The following is a 21,199-nucleotide window of genomic DNA, read 5'->3' as shown; positions in this document are numbered from 1 at the left end:
CCTGTTTCTTTTCCCTGACACTGATTGCATCACACAAAGATCTGTCTTATTATATGTGTTTTTTCTCATAGAAATAATTGCTTATATGCCTTAAAAACCAAGTAGAGAACAAATGACCACAATGTTGTGTTCATATAACTGTTCCTTTGACTAACTTTCATGAATTCTATTATGAAAATTTCCAGGTTCAGATACAATAACCTAAACACATACTAGATTCCAGTTTAATTTGCACACAATTTACAATCTACACAGTAGGATACATAAACTTAGGTGTCAACTAAGTTTATGTACCATTTATTAGTACATGTATAAAATGTCTTCTTGGAAGTGATTTAATAGTTAATAATTGCTAACATCCTTTCCTTTACCTGTTCAAAAGATTAGAGGAATATCTTACATTAGACCAGAATGTACACACACACACACACACACACACACACACACACACACACACACACACACACACGTACATATAAAATTGTTTTGCAGAACCCATTTAAATCCTGGATCCAAGAAAATTGGGTAGCAGATGGCTTTATCTGAAGATCTCTAAGCTACCCTGAGAGCATTTTTGTTACTCATTCCCTATAATGTAATACACTCCAGCTGCAGTAAAATGAGATTTCCAGGAAGCAGCAGGTGTCGAGCCACAGCTGTACTGGCACTGCTACCTTGGTCATGGACTTAGTTACATCTGGGACTCTCTCATTTGCTTCTGAGTCAGAAAGAGTTGAGGACACAGTAGGGAAAAATCTTGGATGCTATTCTTTTTACCTATCAACAGAATCGTAGAGAGCCTAGTACCCCAGTCATTGAACCGTTCACTCACGGCTGCTTCATGCTTTATCTGCCAACCTTCTCAAGTTTATGTAAGTTGTGTCTGACTTTGAAAATTGTTATGTGAAGATGCTAACACATTGTATAGCTGGAGATGTGTATGAAGTGTTTATGTGTAGGTCACATTCTTCCCCTGAAAATACAAATGATTACAACCATTTTTTTTTCTTGAAAAGGAACAGCAAAGATTTGAGCTTTTTGTATATTATTCTGCAAATTTTTAGCATTCCTTGCCGTGAGTGATGGCTTATTCAAGACTAGTAATCTTGGTCTTGTACTCATTGCTCAATTAAAAAGGTACCATTTTATGTTTGGCCATCTTATGTAAGCTCTGCCAATATTAAGTATACAAATTAGGTTTTGTAAGCATAGGTCAAAGAGCCAATATTCCTTCATTCTGAAATATTTTATAAGTGATAGTAATATTCTGTCTAATTAAAAAATACTGAACACTGTGTGAATCCCTGCATTATTAAAAATTTATAGACCATATAAGACCTTCTTTAAGTTATACCTAAACCTAAATGCATGTGCAGAATACTTAAAACAGAGTGATAAATATTCAATGTAGAATTACACATTTTCTGACATTAGAGCATAGTAGGTAACATGTAATGAACTCTTGGAAAATATGATCAAGCATATGGCCTCGTTTATTTGAGTCCTTAGTGTAATGCCTTGATTCAATTTTCTCATAATTCTTATTCTAGATGCATAAATTGGCATTAGTTAAATAAAAAGGAAGCATTCAATATGCTTTGAGTCATTTGAATTGTAAAAAATACACCTGGAAAATGTCTCTTTGTTTTTTAATATTGAAATCACATTAGACTGTATTTATTGAATGAAATTCTAAAAGTATTTAAAATGTCCACCCAAATTGGCTTAAATTTGTTCTCAATATCATTAGCAATTTATATTATCCTTATAAATGGTGAAAGATTAAAGTCTTTTACATTGATATCCTAATGACTATAACCAATTGACTGAGGAATGACTAATTCTTTTTATTAGCTAATGATGGATGGTAGTGATCAGCAGTGATGTGTAGAGACAATGAGTAATTGACATTCACTAACGTGCCTATTACATTATAATTTCTAATTTTGCCTACTTACATACTAAAATTAACTAGTTTTGGATGAAGCTACATTTTGATAAGCATTTCACAAGAAGAATGAATATTCTTTTATTAGAAAAGTGAAATGAGATCAGTATGTCAGTCTCATTCATGTGTACTTGCAAAGGGATTAATTCTGTAGCTTGACCAGGAAAAGAGATGCTGTTGTGTATTATACTGTGAAATAAAGAGTTTCTGTTAAAATAATAATAATACTAATAACAACAATAATACCATTTAGTGACATTTTCTGATATTTCCCATTGCAGTCTTATTTATCATCCAATAAATACAGTAAAAACATGCATTTGAGCTCTGAAGCACTATACTCAAAATGTCATAAACATTTTGAAGTTGATTTCAGATACAAGGAAAGCCCATGATTTTTATCTTCCCTGCATCTGTCTAGCTGCATTAGAACTAGAAAGACAATGTTGGCAGACACACACACACACACACACACACACACACACACACACACACACACACAAACACACACACACACCTGTGAACTCAGAACTCACGGAGACTGCAGTAGAAGGATTACTCTGATTCTCAGGCCAGTCTCATGTAAATAATAAACCCAGATTAGACTAACATATAAGGCCAGATCTTCTCTCAAGTAAACACATGAACAAATAAGTTAGCGAAATGGAGAGACAGAGAGAAACAGATATTACACTCTTCCCTACCTCATCTCCACTCTGCAAGTGCCTAGACACATAAGCATTTACCCAAGCATCTGAATTTACATTAAAATTTAAAAAACTCTGGTAGGAACAGAATGTGGGAATACGTCATGATGAAAGACGGCTTCAAAATGAGTGGTGGTTTCTAACTACATATTGAGTTATATTAAATTATTTCTAAGACTAAGAAAAGGAAGCGTGGTTTTTAGTGTTTTTTTTTCCAAAATTAATTTATTACCTAGAAATTACGTTACAGAATTTCATTAAATTTACTACATTACTTTAATCTCTACCACTTGCTTGTTTAATTGTAATACTATAATTCCACCTACTACAGTACCCCCTTTTTATACAATTTTATATCATGATACTTAGCTTCAAAGTTAAATCATAGATTATAACTTATTCATTAGGAATTTTAAAGGACATGTCAATTGCTTATTATAATGCTCTGATTTTCATTAGTGAAGCTAATTCAATAAGTTTTAATCCCCCAAACAATATTCAAAATTACACAGTAATGGGGAAATATACAAATTAAAAGATTTATATAACAGTTTAAAAATTACTGCAAATTCGTGAAAAAAAAGTGTTTAAAAATGAGTTCATCCCAAATGTTGAAATAAGGTTGAAGTATTATTTTCTTAGTTGCAGACATTTTAAAATATTTTAATTAACTTGATAAAATGGATTAAGAAAAATCAATTTAGATAATGCCCTCCAGGACTTCTTTTAAGTAAGAGATACTGAGGTTAAGAAAACCTGTTAGAAGATATTATAAGTTCTTTTGTCATGAGAAATGATTACTTAAAATAGTGTGATGGGCTACAAAGTTGGCTCAGTGAATAAATTGATTTTTGTGTGAACATGGGAACTAGTGTTTAGATCTCTAGTACACTTACCAATGGCCAGGAATAGTGGTATGCACCGGTAACTCCAGCATCGGGGAAGGTGGAGAAAGAAAGATACCTGGGACTCCCTGATCAATCATCCTGGCTTAATCTACAAGCTCTAGGGTTCAGTAAGAGAATCTGTCTCAAAAAATAAGGTCAGGAGCAATCAGAGGAGATATGCAAAGTTGACCTTTGGCTTAGCTTCTATATAATCTTAAATTCCCAAAGACACTTACACACACACACACACACACACACACACACACACACACACACACAGGTGCCTTTGGCTTAGCTTCTATATAATCTTAAATTCCCAAAGACACTTACACACACACACACACACACACACACACACACACACACACACACACACAGGTGCGAAGTGATGGTGTATTAAATGGAGAAGAAAAAGGCATGTAGCTAATAGCTATGCCTCATGAATAAATGTACCTCCTGAAACAAAAGAATATATTGACTGAACATGACAAATATTATATTGGTAGAAAATAAAAAGACTTTTCATAATTGGTGTCATATTACCAGAGGAATAATTATTAGTAGTATTTATAATAAATAAGCATTGTTCTCAAATGTCTAGATATTGGCCCCTTACTTCATAGAAAATGTATAGCAGGAATTAACTTTGGGAGAACGTAATAATGAGTGGATATAGTTTTCTATTTTGATGTAAACCTTTCATTGTTTGAATTGATTATGTCAAATAATTTGTATATAATCTATATTAAAATAGACTTTTACTTACATTATAATTATTAAGTCATGCATCTTATTGTGGATTCCTAAGGTATTTAATTATTAAACAGTTGAATATAGAAAATAGTTATAATGAGATTCCATTCATTATGTAGAGTTTTGAATATTTATTAACAGTGCTTAAATATATAGTTGCCACTCACTGATTTCTAAAATGTCAGTCCTCTGCTATAATTATTGGTAGTTTATTGCTTTACATACAGGGAGCAGGCATATTGAATATAGTTGTTGTCATGTTTATTAATGATCAAAAGAGAAGAGTTAAGTATACTGTCACCTCAATAAATGTTAATATTCTAGTAGAACTCAGCAGAAACCCCAATTCATAGAAACGGTGTTGGATTCTGGCCAATGTCTTGTAACATATCCTGAATCATGGAAATACAAACAACGGTGTGGTAAATGTTCCTACTACCTAGAATGCAATCAATATAACTGTCTGAAAGTCATGGCTCTGGGATGTAAAACTACATTATGCATCAGATCGTTGCTAAACTCCAGTGGAGTATTACATGGCATATTATAATAGAGTTCATATCGATCATGTTGTATGACTTCATGTGCTCACTATCATTTAATACACTCAAGGGAGACATTGGTTCATCATTAATCTTATTTCTCTAGCACATTTGCATTAACCTTTCAATCATTTTAATAATAAAGGAAAAGAAAACCAAACAGATTGCTACCAAATATCTGTGAGTGAAAGCATAAATGTGAATCAGAGTACTTAGAGTGCTTCTCATAGAACGTACAGAGAATTCAATCCTGTTGGTCTCTAAATAATTTAGAAGAATTATGATCTCCAGAAATAAAACTTATCTACTAGAAAGCTTTAACAATCTACACAAATTTACAAAATAAAAAAATGACCTATAATAATAATATAACACAAGTAATTGTTATTGTAAAGAGTTTTCATACATTCGTACATGACATGGATCATAGAACAGAAAATGGTAGATGTTTGCACCATCATACTTCTATATTATTTCTTTATTGAAAGTGGCTAATGAATTTCTCTACTGTCCAAGCCTCTGTTTTAGACACTGAATGTAACAGTAAGAAAGAAATACATACATCTCATTCCCCCGAGAGATTTTTATGGGTTAATAGAATGTATAATTGGTAAAAAGTAAAACATAGGTAGTGCATTGTGATACATGAAATGACAGAGTGGATATCAAAGCCAGAGCTGAAGGGTGATGGGTTCTAATCTAAACAGAGACCTGAAGGCAAAACATGACAGAAAGAGAGTAGAAGGGAGAATGGGACCCTTGGTAAAGGTAATAATAAAATTATTAAATAAAATGAGTCCTCTAGGGACTTGGGTTGAAGGAAAGGGTTGAAATGAAACAGTTGTGTGAAGTAGCAGGTCATTGTAAAATTCAGTACCATATATTTGGGTAGACCTTGTTTTCTGCTCAAAGTGCAACAAATATTCCATGTAGAAATAAGACATCACCCGGTGGTGGCGCACGCCTTTAATCCCAGCACTCGAGAGGCAGAGTCAGGCGGATCTCTGTGAGTTCGAGGCCAGCCTGGGCTACCAAGTGAGCTCTAAGAAAGGCTCAAAGCTACACAGAGAAAGAAACCCTGTCTCATAAAACTTAAAAAAAAAAAGAAAAGAAAGAAAAAGAAAAAGAAATAAGACATCACCCAACTGACATTACACCGGGATTACTTGGAGATGCTATATAGAAAAGAGTGGCAGGTATGGGGTTGGCAAGCAGTGAGTAGGCTATTTATTATCAGAGTAGATATTAGACACCGTGGGCTTCTAGACCAAAGGGAAGACAGAAGTATGTTAAGATTTGCTCGGATTTTGCATTGCATTACACATATAGTTGGCACAAGCAGATCCTACTACTCACTAGTGCTAAGTTTATTACAAATTGGTCACTGGAGTAGTGCCTTTTATACCTAAGAAAACCCTAGGGATCCATTGACTAACTCAGTAGGAAGGACTAGCCTTCAACAGAAGGCTTTTCCATGTGTTTGTCTCTTTCTGTTTTTTTTTTTTTAAACTTTTCTGAAATCTGTGATTAAATTCGAACAAGTAATGTTATCATTGAGAAACTACTTAAATAATGTTGCTTTTCATATTCCTCAAAATTCTTATGGTTTATTTGAATAAAATTTATTTTCAAAGTTTAATTTTATGCTAAATTATGGAAAACTTGACATGTAAAATGGCATCTTTCTACTACACTTAGAAATTATAAGTCATTAGAACTGTGTTATAAGAGAAAGGGCATGATGATGCTTTAACAATATACTTGAAAGAAATTAGTTATTGCTGTCTTTTCTTAAATGTTAGATATTATTTCAAAGATTGCTTCCTAAAACTGAACATTATTTTAAATAAAAGAAAAAAAGAGTATTCTATTTTTCAATTTTGCTAAATCATTTTCACTTTAAAATTGTAATAAGAAAGTTCATAATGTTTTCCTCTAACTATTTTTAATGTTTGTTTGTTCAAAGCTCTTGGAAATATGCATGCAGCATTAATGAAATGTTGGAAGTCAGCTGAGACACAGTGAGATCTGATACCATAAACAGGACTACTTTTTCATCATCTACACTGAAATTTTTCAAAAAGTGAACTATGGCCATCTATAAGTTCTTGAGACTTTTCATTCTCTGGGCATGCCTGCCTCACTTCTGCTCTCCAGAGTTAATGTTCAGAAGGACTTCTGGGCCTCAGCAAATGATTGCAGAAGCCCGTGTCCCAAGAAGAAGTGATGGTAAAATTCTTCACCGCCAAAAACGTGGCTGGATGTGGAACCAGTTTTTCTTACTAGAGGAATATACAGGATCTGATTATCAATACGTAGGCAAGGTAAGTCTGTGTTGAAAAGGTAAATAGTTACACTCTTAATTTATATGTCTAACCAAGAATATATTGAAGATCATCAAGATTCTGGTGATTGTAAATTTGATTTCTAAACACTGCCAATGCCTTTTTATTTATGTAATACAAATTGGACTTTGTGAAACTCTGATATGAATGTAACATATTGTAAAGTGGATAAGTAACCTGAACTGGCGATCTCCTGTAAGCAAATTGGTAATTACCCCAATTGTCATCATAGAGCTTTTATCTAGTGACTGATGGAAACAGATGGAGAGTCCATAACCAAGCACTGGCTGAGCTCATTAAATCCTTTTGAAGAGAGGGAGGAAGGATTGTATGAGCCAAGAGGGTCAAGGTCATCACAAGGGAACCCACAGAAACAACTAACCTGGGCTCATAGGAGCACATAGACTCTGAACCAACAACTAGAGAGTATGCATGGGACCTACCTAGGCCCTCTACATATGTGTGACAGTTGTGTGGCTTGATTTACTTGTGGGACTCCTAGTACTGGGAGCAGGGCCTGTCCCTAATAATTTGGCTGACTTTCAGGAAGGCATTCCTCCTCCTGGGTTACCTTGCCCAGCCTTAATAAAAGGGAAGAGCTTAGTCCTGCCTTAACAACATACGACATATTTTGGAGGCCTGTCCCTTTCTGAACAGAAACAGAAGAGGAGTGGGTGGAGACATGTGGGGAGGGAGTGGAAGGAGAATAAGGAGGGGAAATTTTGTTTTGGATGTAAAATAAATGAATAAATTTAATAATATTTATAATAATAATAATGTCAGAACTCTTTAGAAGCATCAAGTTTCCCATCTCACACATTAAGAAGCTACTGAAAGTGAATTTTCATGTGAACTATTTGTTAATGCAGTCCTTTAAATGATGATTTGTATGTAAGTTAACATTAATGTTTATTGTAGCAAAGACATTTAAAAAGCATGTTTAATAGTTTACAAAATGAGAAACACATAAATAAAATTTTGTCCCAAGGAAAAATATATTGCATATTTAAAATAAAACATGGTTTTTGATAAATTTAGTCTTATATTTTTCTTAAGTCACATGTGGGCGTAAGTTTTAAAAATAAGTAAGGCAAGCAGGTATAAATTAGCTATGTATTACAGTATGAAATGGACAAAGACAGATGCTTGTTGAAACTATGTTAAGTTTTCATCCAAGGAAAAAAATTATTTTGGAAAACAAATTTTCATTGGATTTAGAACATTGGTGCATTTTGAGATACTGAATAACTTTACACCTGTTAAGTCTGGGATGAAAGGGAGAAAATGGTATAAAAAATGAAATATGTATTAACTAAAAGTAACAGGAAAATTAACAACAAACTTAGAAAACTCAGAAGAAGGCAGGAAGTAGCAGAATTTCCAGCTAAGACTGAATGCTTAGCAACAATGTAAAGGTAAATTTTATATACGTTGAAGTAGGAAACTTTTAGGTTGTAAATATAGTCACATAAAAATAAAGTACCAGAAATTCAAGCTGTGGAAGCCATAAGTAGATTTGTTTGCTTTTGTGTGGGCATAGCAGTTACTTGATTTCCATCAATTTTTCTTCATCTAGTCTTTAATGGGGATTTAATAAATTTTGCTACATTGAGTTATTATTATAGTACATGCTTTTTCATGATACTTTTCCCACCCCCACCAACAGAATATCAATAACTTGAATTCAAGTATTGTACTTCATGTCTTTGTCTAGTGCTTAATAACTCCTTACCTAATTTAATTATTGCTAGTCATATTGAATAACACTTCTCAACCATCTGGTGCCACTCGGCCATTTGGCAGAGAAAACTAGTCTGGAATTTAATATGAGTCGGGCCAATTAAAGTTAGAATCATCTACTTACAAGATATGCATAATGATAGAGAACCCAACTATAACAAATATGATAGTCCTGCTCTGCTATATGAAAACCTAAAAGATTTCATGGAATCTATAAAATGTGTACAATTCCTATCTTAAGAGTACATGATGACTTACTATTCCATACAAGTTTAGCATATGTTTCAACTCTCAAGACTGTCTGATGTCTACGGTGTCGATTTTTAGCCTCTGTTTTGTCTTGGTTCCTTGTATATTACTGTAACAAAACACATTAGCCAAGGCAACTTCTAGAAGAAAATGTTTAATTGGGCTGCCAGTTTCAGAATATTAGAGTACATGATGGAGGAACACAGGCGTGGCAGCGGACAACTGAAAGCTCACATGTTGATACCCAAGCAGAGGCAAAGAGAGACACACTGGGTACGACTCGCATCCTGAAACACCAGACGCCATGACAGTGACACATCTCCAACTAGACCAAACCCCATAATTCTTGCCACACAGTTCCATGAACTGAGGACGAACTATTCAAACATGAGACTATGGAGCTCATTCTAATTCAAACAACCACATTTCAAATCTCTTTTATATTCTCTGTAGTTTATCTAGGTCATTGCATATCAAACAGATGTTTTTTGCTATTGTTCATAGGTTATATTGTATCAGTTACTTATGGATTAAATATCTTATTTTAGGCATATATGAAAAAAACTGCTAAAATATTACATATAATATTTTGATATATATATATATTTAACATCACTATAATATTTAACTTTATATCTGCATGTTAATGCCATTTAGTTGTAATACACATTTTCCTCATAAAGCACAAAATCCCTCAAATTCCTTACATATTATTTCTAGTATTAATTATGAAAGGCTGTTACATCGTCATTTTTCTTCAGGAAATTTGTCTTTCAATTTTTGCTTCCTTTAAGACAGACAAGTGCTAGAGATGGTAGTGGTTTCAATGTCTCCAGGTTGATTTGGCTGTAGATTTAATGTGCGTTCTAATTGCAGGCATATGGGGGATGGTGACAGACATCCCACTGTAGGAGGACTGTCTCGGGGCTGAGAACAGGAAGCAATAAAGAGAATGACTCTGGTGGGATGAGGACACAGGAGTGAAGCACACATATAGAGATTGAAAGAATATTTTTATAGACAGTTACATTTTCCCAAGTAAGAACTCTTTATTCTGTAGAGCTTTGAAGTTGAAGGCAATTTAGCAAAGCATGCAGTTAGCAAAAAAAGACCTCGAAGTCACATCTTACTTTCAACTATTTCTCTTTCAGTGGGTAACTGCGTTTATTAAGGCTTCATTTTTTCTGTCTGTGTAAACAAAGAGGATGTTTATACCAGTGAACAGATCATAAATGCACTTCTACAAATACTGATACATTATTAATGCAAAGGGTATTTAAAACCTCTTTAGAAAGGAAAGAGAAAGAGGAGAGACAGGCCAGAGGCTCAACTGTCACTGCCATGACTTTGTAGGCCCTGGGTGGATCTCTGGGAGTTCAATTAACGAGAATGAGGAGGGTTTATATGAGCGAGAATTGTTGAGACCAAGGTTGGATAAAGCACAGGGACAAATAGCCAAATGAATGGAAACACATGAACTATGAACCAATGGCTGAGGGGTCCACACTGGATCAGGCCCTCCGAATGGGAGAGACAGTTGATTGGCTTGATCTGTTTGGGAGGCATCCAGGCAGTGGGACCAGATCTTGTGCTCATTGCATGAGTTGGCTGTTTGAAACCTGGGGCCTATGCAGGATTGTTTGGCTCGGCCTGGGAGGAGGGGACTAGACCTACCTGGACTGAGTCTTCCAGGTTGACCTCAGTCTGTGGGGAAGGCTTTGCCCTGGAGGAGATGGGAATGGGGGGGGGGCGTTGGGGGGAAGGTGAGGGGGACGGGAGGGGGGAGAACAAGGGAATCCGTGACCGATATGTAGAACTGAATTGTATTGCAAAATAAATTAAAATAAATTAAAAAAAAAAAAAAGGGAAAAAAAAATAATTAAATTTCCTTTGTCAAATCATTTGGAGAGTCATATTTTTACTATCAGTAGGGTACCTGGTAGTACAACAGGCATTTTACCATTGGAAGGTGAGAGTAATACGAAAAGGGGAAGGTTAAGAAAGAATTTAAAAGTATCCTATGCTTGTTTATTCAAGAGGGAAAAAAGAATGCTGTATAAGAATTGTTCATTTTCCATTCACGTGTGTAATTCTAAGGAGTTTCTGAGAATGTGTTTGAAATTTTGTCTGGGCCATGTATTGTCACTTGTTGATAAATGTGGGCTGATTTATAAATAAGTGAAACTCATTGGATGGATGCTCTGTTGTTCATAAAGTCTCCAAACTCAAAGCTTTCACTTGCCAAGCTAAGAAGAATGACTGTAGTTATCTTTCAATAGTTTAATAAAATGCTTCCTTTCTGCAAAAAAAAAAAAAAAAAAAAAAAGAAAAAGTCAAACAGTGAAGCCAAAGCATTACTTTGCTCGTGTCCCCAGAGTCAAGGATTTTGCTCTAAGTCACACAATTAAGTGGTTCACAGTGAAAATATACTCAGCATAAAGTCTTTTTGTTTTTCCTCTCCCGTGAGTTAATGCTAACACTGAAATTTCAAACATTTCTTACCTTCAGGAATTTATAGCAGTGCACGCCAGTTTGTCTATAGAGCAGCCGCCCTGTCGTCTCCTTTTCATGGAAATTGTTAAATAAAGGAACCATTGCCATTTTAACCCTTTTTTCCATTTTTCATTATGTTTAATTTCAGTAAAACAATGGTTATCAACTCTTATGATTTACTTATTGAATATCTGTTTACAAAAGCTTTCTAATCACTGTAACCTATTACCAAAACACTGTCCATTAACAGATACTTTCATATTTCTAAGCTTCCATATCTTTGAAAACTAAATCAGCAATGGCACTAACATACATACACACACAGACCCACAGACAGACAGACAGACAGACAGACACACACACACACGCACACACACACACACACACACACACGGTTGTTTATATATTTCTGAGAAAGCATCTCACATTGTAGCCCTAGCCTCAAACTCATGATCTTCTTATTATGTGACAAAAGCTTCTTGGAGAGACATCACACATATCTACTCTCCCCACATCGGGATCCTATGACGGACTAAATAAAGTATGAATACCACCAAAGTCAAAGGTGGTGAACCAGTGAATTTTAGGGAGTTGCTTACAGTAGTATGGGTGAGGGGATACTTATAGGAGCAGAAATTACTCCAAAACAGCTGCATCATCAAAGCTCTCCCCACTGGTGACAGCTCACAAAGCTAGGAACCTGGAGCACGCTGAACAGCCTGCAGACAGCTCTACAGGTTTGGAGAATGTAATTTTCAGGTGTCTCATTTGGTCTAAAACTCTTCCAGGCAGCTTGGCAGGTTTTTGTTTCAACCAGGCATCTGGTGTCCTCTCAAGAACCTTGGCAGCTTGGCTTGTCTGGTGTCTTCTTTGCAGCACAGTTTTTGTTTGTTTGTTTGTTTTTTTTTTTTTTTTTTTTTTTTTTTTTTTTTTTTTTTTTTGGTTTTTTCCGAGACAGGGTTTCTCTGTGTAGCCTTGCGCCTCTCCTGGAACTCACTTGGTAGCCCAGGCTGGCCTCGAACTCACAGAGATTCGCCTGGCTCTGCCTCCCGAGTGCTGGGATTAAAGGCGTGCGCCACCACCGCCTGGCTTGTTTGTTTGTTTTAAGTTTTGCTTTTGTTCTTTGGAGCTTTCCTGTCTGAGCACTACTCTCTGCTTTCCTGGCTTAATCTGGAAAGGAGAGGGCTGGAGAATCTGGTCAGTTTCAGGAACTTCCTGAAACTATTTGGAGTTGCTTGTCTTCCTGCTTAAGGAGCTTCCCTGCAGGATGGAATGTTTGTTTCCATCTCTGGGAAAATTGTTGTACAACATAATCTACCTCATTTCCTAGAATGGGGGATTCTTGGCCTGTACCACCTTATGTAAGCCGACTGCTCATCAATGTACTTTGAGCTCTAACAGATAACACAGTTCCAAGAAAGTTACTGATGGCATTTACAACACAAGCTGTACATTTCTGCAATAACCCCTCTCAATCATATAAAGAACTTTAAATACCACATATTTGATCCCAAGTCTATATGGTTAGGCAATTATGCTTAAGTTATGTCTAGAAAGAAAAAGAAATTTATAAAAGTATATAGAAACCCCAAGCAGCTTTGTATATCTCCTTGATGTAACAAAAACTTTCACTACCATCCACTGGGTAGAGGTGATCTCCAGGCCACCCTGTCTGAAAGGACAGGTATAGGCACAAGGCACCTCAAGAAAAAGTTGTCAGCACAGAGGAGATTTACTTGCCTCAGAGGAACAAAGAGCCTGGGAGAAGAGACAAAGACAGGAGACAGAGGATGAGGGAGAAGGGGAAGGGAACAAGAGAGAGGAGAAAGGCATATTTGCTCTGGAGAGTCAAAGGACTGCCTCTGGATAGAGAGGTGACCAATGTGGCCCATGAGTGAATGACAATTTATAAAGGTAAAAGGAGGAACCCTGTGTTAGGATGAGGTATTTACTTTTGACAGGACAGGTTAATTAGGATAGCCAAAATGGGACTTTTGGTTTCTGGACTTCAATACTTTGATAATTGGAACTTAGTAGTCAGCCTCAGGAGGAGGAAGTGACCAAGTAAGGGAATAGACCTTGGTGGCTAGCTTTTGGACTGTAATATAATGCTTTGTAGCAAGGAGGCGTGGACAGGGAAAGGGCAAGGCTTGCCGGAGCCACGTTTGCCATGCATGGGCCCACTAGAGTGCCTTCACTGCTCTTACGGACGTTTCTTTGAATGCTATTAATTTTTTTGTATTTGTTCTGGAAGTCTCAATTGTTTAGGATTCTTGAGAAAAAGGAAACACCTTCATCTATTTACTAAGTCTGTATTTTTTTTGTTTCCCTGAAACAATCATGCCTTTTGAGAATCACAACAATAATTGTGTTCTATTTTAGTGAACCAGTCATCTAGTTATTGTAGCAATTCTTCTTGACTCTGTGGGATGTTGATACTCATAGCTTGCCCTTGTTTTTTTTCCTTCTCGGTATAGTAAATAATCTATAATGAACAATTTCTATGCCATCATCCTATACCTGACTAGTCAGTGAAAACCCTGCCTCCCAATATTTTTTTTCTCTTTAGAAACAGCAACATGGCTTGTGTAAATATCTTGTGAAGCATTCTATATTATAATATTTTAACTAACAGTGAAGGATTCTGAATTGTCCCATGATTGAAGATGTTGGAAGAAGTCATTCATCTTCTCAGTCATCCCTGTACTGCAGAGTGCTGTCTTACTTACCTATATCCCCAGAATGAATGGGATGAGCTCAAAGTACTCTGTATCAGTGATTCTACTGAGAAGTCACTTTTCCATGCTCAGGAAATTCTCTGCGCTTCGAGGCATTTTAGTAAATCTGTTGTGTTCTATTCCTCAGCATTACTGGACAGTGATCCAGCTAAGCATTCTTCAATGCATGGGACAGATACCTTTTAAATCTCTTGTTTTCCAGTGTCAGTTGAGTGAATATTGAAAAACCTTTACTAGACCTTAGTTTCCCAAAATTGTTTGTAGAATTCTAAACAACACAATCTATATTTTTATGAGCTCTTACATCTAAAAAAATTCTAATTATCATCATATACTTTACTTAGGATTGGCCATTAGTGTTTGTTTCATTCAATTTCTATGCTATCAAGACCTTGTCTCATGTTAAGCACGTAGTTGGTCTGTTCTTCAGATTTGTATGCACTACACACCAGGGTGAACGAAACAAATATTGATTCTTTTAATAAATACCTGGAAGAACTTCTGGCTACTGCTTTGATATTAAATGTACAGTTGTAAAAATATAACTTTCCTGTTCACAAATGTCTATTGTCAGGACAGGAAGCCAATGATATATTTAAGGCTAACAAGTTATGAAGCCATTTTGCTTCAGAAACAACATATACCACAATAGTTAAATACAGAACATTAGGAACTACATATCTCTTACATTCATCTTTTTCAGTACTTGAAAGAAAAAGTAAAACAGTCTTGAAATCTGTGAACAAATGTCACTAGATATTAAAACCACACAAAGGAAATCCATTCATTATGTATTCTTTATTAGTTTTGGATATTCTTTTGATGGAAAATACTTCATAATAAAGAAGCATGAGAATTTTAAGACAAAGGGTCTTTCCAAAATTCTTGAAGTTGATCTGATACAGTAAATACCCTCAGAATACCAGCTCCAGCTCTTCCTATGACTTTTGACTGAGTCCTTTGTAACCTTAACTATGTGGATTCAGTCAGCTGGCGATTGCTCTGAAATGAGTGGTTAGAACTAAGATGGAAACAAGAAACTGCATTTTTTCCTAGAAAGCAGATCTGAAAATGACAGTATAAAATCCTTTAGACTACACAGGAGCTCAGAGAGTAGACAACACTTAATTACTGAAATGAAACATGTTCTGAACAAAAATCCAGGAGAACTTTATGTATAACTAGAGAGATCTATTTTAAAACCTACCGTTTGTACTAAATATGGACCTTACCATAAAGATAAGAATGGAAAACATGGGGTGCATTGGAATATAGTCATTTCTACTTAAACCTATGAACTCTAGCCAAACAGTAGATATCACAAATGCCATAGGTAATTTTAATTCAAAGGAAAAATCCCCAGGAAGAAATAAATCAGGACAATCTGACAGGTATTGGAAGAAACTCTTTTAGGTTAACTGATTCCCGATAGCTCCCAGATAAGTGGGGATTTGTATTAAAAGAGATATCCTGTTCCTGATATATCATTATCACATGCAAAAAGTGAAACTTCATAGCATCTACAGTGACTTTTAACTGTCAGAAAGTGATAATAAAATCCTTTTGTGTTTTTTTTTTTTTTTTTTTTTTTTTTTTGGTTTTTTTAGAGACAAGTTTTCTCTGTGTAGTTTTGGTGCCTGTCCTGTATCTCTCTCTGTAGACCAGGCTGGCCTGGAACTCACAGAGATCTGCCTGGCTCTGCCTCCTGAGTGCTGGGATTAAAGGCCTTTTAAAAATGGAGGCATTGGACATGATATGTATGCATGATGCATGTAACCGTCATAACTAAGGAATAGATGATGTATTTGGTGGAGAAGGGTAGAACACAGGAAGAGGTGGAAAGGAGTGGGGAAAGTGATGCTGTTGCGGTGCTCATATGAAGTTCACATTAAAATACCCTGAAAAGTACACACACACACACACACACACACACACACACACACACACACACGTATGTAACAATAAGTAATGAATGCAAGGCTGTGAATTTGAAGCAAGCAAAGGGGTAGGTATACGGGAGGGTTTGGAAAGAGGAAGTTGACCAGAGAAATAATGTTATTATATTAGTATCACAAGAAAATGGAAAAAAAATAAACGATATTACAGGGAAAAAAGTCAACATATCTAATAAGGTATATTCACAAACATCATTCCTGATAAAATAAAATGTAATGGAAGCATGTGCTACCAAAGCTTGATGATCATTTGGAAGTAAATCACACAGTAGATTGTAGTGCCCTAACTACACACAATTCTTATAGTTCTCCAGAAGATGCTGTGTAATCCAAGTGTTACACATAGAAAATGTGTTTATGTCTCAAATATTGATATCACATTCTAAAAGAGTACTTTGGAGAAGACGTTAAGAAGATCCAAGAGATCGTAATCTGTCACTATTTTTAATTAACAGAAAAGACACCAAAAAATAAAATACTGTCTAAACACGACATCATTATGTAACAGGGGGCTTAAAACAACACTTTGGATGAAATGTATCCAATTGTACATATAAAACATTCTGCCCAATAGTAGTAGAGTACAGACAGCATCCATGAAGCATTCTCTTTGGTAGAGAATAAGTCTCAGAAAATGTAAGGGTGGATAGTTTACATTCAATACATATTTTTACTATAAGGGAATAAAACTAGAAATATAAAGAAAAAATTTAGAAAACACAAAAATACTTGGAAATTTCTCAGTTTATGAACTAACAAAGAATTATTAAAAGAAGTGATAATGTAAATGTAATGAAAATGCAAACCCAGCATAGCAAAGCTCAGGGAAAGAAAGTGCAGGTTAAAAGATTAAGTTCAGAATAGAAATTTGCACATCAAAAAAGAACAACCTCAAAGGATGTGCAAGTCAAGAAACTAAAAAGAGAAAAAAATAATAAACCAAGCCTAGCAGAATAAAGATAACAATAAAGATGGAAGAAACCATGTGTGGAAGGAAGTGAAATACGACAATGAAAGTGCTTGTTGCCTCTTTGGAGAAAATGAACATAACTTTTATCTGAAAACAGAAAAGAAGATGGATTTGCTCAAACAAATATGATGAGAAATTTAAAAATAGACATTATAACATATGACACAAAAAAATAGAAAAATCAAGGTAAATCACATGTAGATCTTTATCAAAGTGAAGTGCATAAGTTAGAAAAAGTGTACACTTTCCCAGAAATGTATATTCTGCTGTCCTGAATCATGAATATATCTGATCAGACCAATAATAAGCAAAGAGACTGTGTTAAAAATCCCATAAAGTATAGAACTGTATTCATGCTGCACTGGATTTCTAAAAACACTTACAGAAAGGCTAATGATCATTTTTAAAATCTTCTAAAATGTTAAGCTGAAAACTTCTAAAATCACTTTAAAATTTCAGCATTATTTTGATATCAAAGACAGACAGATGCTAAAACAAACCTAAAGAATATTATTCCAATGAATGTACATGTAAAAATCATTAATGTAATATTAGTAAACACCACAAAAATGTATTTATTCTCCATGGAGAAATGAGATTTATACCAGGCATTTAAGAATAGCTCAACATACATAAAACAATAAATGTGATGTAGCTTATTAATTAAGAAGATAAAAGTCATGTTAGCACAAAAATAGTTGTATTTGACAAAATTCAGTATCTTTTGTGGTCAAAGGCAAAGGAGTAGTGTATTCCAATAAACTAAAGATTATTTATAAAAAATCTACAATGAATATCATACTAAATGGTAAAAAAAAATTGAAAAAATGATGCAGTTACAAACAAGATAAGGATACTAATTGACAACTTCTGCTTAAAATAGTCCTGGAAGTTCTGATTGAAACAATTAGACAGGAGAAAGAAGGAAGGGAAGAAGGAAGGATGGAAGGAAGGAAGGAAGGAAGAAAGAAAGAAAGAAAGAAAGAAAGAAAGAAAGAAAGAAAGGTGATATAATATAAACAGACAGACAGAAAGATAATATATGATTTATCAACAGGGAGATGACAGACAGATGATAAACTATAGGTGATAGCTAGATAATAGAGAAATAGAAAAAGGAAAGATAGATTGGTAGATAAATGCATCAATTTTTATATATATATATATATATATATATATATATATATATAAAGTGACAGAGCAACCTGTTTTTGCCTTGTGGTCCTATAGATTTCTATTGTTCAAATTCTCATTGAGAATTTTCAGGAGGTATTTGGGGAAGAAGCATCAGGTTCCATGGGCACGCATGCGTAAGGCTGAAGAGCCTGATAAAGTGAGTTTTGCCAGTGAAGACAGTTGTGGCTGGCATACTGAAAGGTATCTATCTGGAGGAAGGTTCTACAGGTAAGAGGAAGTTTTAAATAGTCATCAAATAAATGGTAGATGGCATCATTTCCCTGATTAAAAGAACTGTAAATAACATCACAGCAGCATTAAGACACATGTTATTACAACATGGGAGAAGTTTTTTAAACCACTCTTTAATTTCATATATACATAAAATAAGCATATACATACAGATATATACATACATACATTATATGTACTTGTATAAAATATACATATATGACATATAATCTCTTACTGAAGTCCTTGACCCCAGAATAACGTCTGTTATATTTCTTACTTTTACTATTCCTAGTCCATGAACCACATAGGATACCTGGTTTGTTGAAATTATTAATTTTTGAAAAGATGATTTAGAAATAATGATTTGATTGACAGAATATACTTGATATAAAGAAAAAGTGAAATCCAGAATTGTGAGTAAAGAGAAGTTACTATAAAAATGGTATGAGACTGTGAAAAGACCAAGAGTATTATAAACATGTTTTTAATATTGTGGTAAGTACTATATAGTATAATAAAAATATAGATTAGATAAATAGATGATATATAGATAGATGATAGACTATAGATGATAGAGAAATAGATGATAGATAGATAAATAGATTAATGAAATATAGATAGATAGATAGATAGATAGATAGATAGATAGATAGATAATTGATAAATGATAGGTAGAGAGACAGACAGACAGATAGGAAATACAGAACTGATATTGTTCTTTCTATGCTGGTGATAGCACCTGTTAGGAAGAAAAATTGCACAAAACTACCCAGAAATAACAAAACTTCTAAAATTGACCAATTCAGTAAACTTGTAGCATGCAAAATTCCAGACAGTAACTAGTCACTATCCTTTATGTTAGCTGTATCATATCTGAAAATGAATTTAAGGAGTGCTGTTCTTGCAGAGGACTGGACTTTGATCTGCAGCACCCATGTCTGCTTGCTAAATACCATGTGTAACTACAGTTCTAATGCTTCAGTTACCTACTTCTGGCATCCACAATCACCTAGGTGCACACGTTCATACCGCATCCTACACACCACACACACACACACACACACACACACACACACACACACACACACACACACATACACACACACACACACACATACACACACACACTCGCGCACACACACACACACACACACAAAGATAAGTTTAAAAAATTAGAGAAAACAACTAAAATATATTTCATTCATAGAAACAAGCAGAATATACTCCTTAGAAGTAACATTTACCACAGCAAAGAAAGAACTATAATCTAAATATATGTCATTGATAAAATTGTGGAAGACATATAAATGTAGATTCAGAGATCCAAGCCAGTATCTGTGAAAAGAGGGCACACAGAAGGGGTGGGGCGCTGATTTAGTTTAAAATCATCATTAGCTTTTTTCACAGGCAGGTTTTTGAGAAAGTAAAAAAGTGAAGGAAGTTGGAATTTCAACATGATGAAGTACAATATGGTATTTTGATATGGATAGAAAGAGAAAATGTGACTGAAGAGCAAGTGAGCCCCCTCTCATAAAATGTTAAAAACACCTACATTTAGTGGACATGCAGAATCATGTGGAATGATTGAAGTAAATGACTTTGTATTAAAGCCTAATATATAATAACCTTTTAAACATGATTTTTCCTCTGGAAACAAAAAAATGATATAAATATTATTACTTAAATATTTTAAGAATAAGGCTAAGATTTAATATTTTAATTATCCCCCAAACAATACCTTTAAATTTTATCCTATGTATAATTTTACGTATTATTTAAATATTGATCATGCAATAAATTTCATTATTTAAGCACATTTTCTAATGAATCAAAATTAGTAAGTTGTTGATGTGACATTATTTTAAATATATCATCTAATGTTGCCTAGAAAGTGTGAGTACCTTCTTAATAAAAGAGCCCAACTACTTTTTATAAGTTACATATTGACTATTTAATTTATATTTTGAATTAAGAAGCATTGACGTTATAAGTAATTTATGGGTCATTTCGTGTATACAGTTGAAAGTAAGTTTTTTTTTTTTGTTTTTTTTTTTTTTTTTTTTTTTTTTTTTTTCGAGACAGGGTTTCTCTGTGTAGCTTTGCGCCTTTCCTGGAACTCGCTTTGGAGACCAGGCTGGCCTCGAACTCACAGAGTAAGATTTACACTATGATATTGAGGATCCCTAGTTCTTTCCTATTGCAAAATCCATGAATGCTGTCCTAGAATTATGCAGATGTAAGTTCAAGTTTAATAAAATTATCAACAAAAATGATGTTGTATTTTATGTAGCACTGTGAGAATGGAAGACTCCCACTCCATAATAAGAACACTGGAGGATCAGAGTAATGAAAAAAGACTGCCTATTTTTTGGATTTTGCAAATTCCATTAGGAGCCCAGAATGGTAGGGTTCTGTTTGAGTGCAGAAAACAGTTTGTATAATCCTCACTATAGGGTCCTTCC

At 34.6% G+C, this 21,199-nt stretch overlaps 1 protein-coding gene across 3 annotated transcripts in view; it reads left to right on the top strand.

Annotated features, from left to right (window-relative positions):
* Cdh10 (cadherin 10) overlaps positions 1–21,199 on the top strand; it is a 195,470-nt gene that overhangs the window by 68,875 nt on the left and 105,396 nt on the right. For all 3 annotated transcript variants that reach the window (XM_052743074.1, XM_052743077.1, XM_052743075.1), the window contains one exon: positions 6,804–7,161. In XM_052743074.1, coding sequence (XP_052599034.1) covers positions 6,928–7,161 — 234 coding nt within the window. In that variant the 5' untranslated portion in view covers positions 6,804–6,927. The remainder of the gene's footprint in view (positions 1–6,803; positions 7,162–21,199) is intronic.

This window comes from Peromyscus californicus, unplaced genomic scaffold, assembly GCF_007827085.1.
Source record: "Peromyscus californicus insignis strain IS unplaced genomic scaffold, ASM782708v3 Scaffold_18__1_contigs__length_77618521, whole genome shotgun sequence".
Lineage (NCBI taxonomy): Eukaryota > Metazoa > Chordata > Mammalia > Rodentia > Cricetidae > Peromyscus > Peromyscus californicus.
Note: the sequence above shows the minus strand (reverse complement) of the source record. Positions and strands in the feature narration are given on the sequence as shown.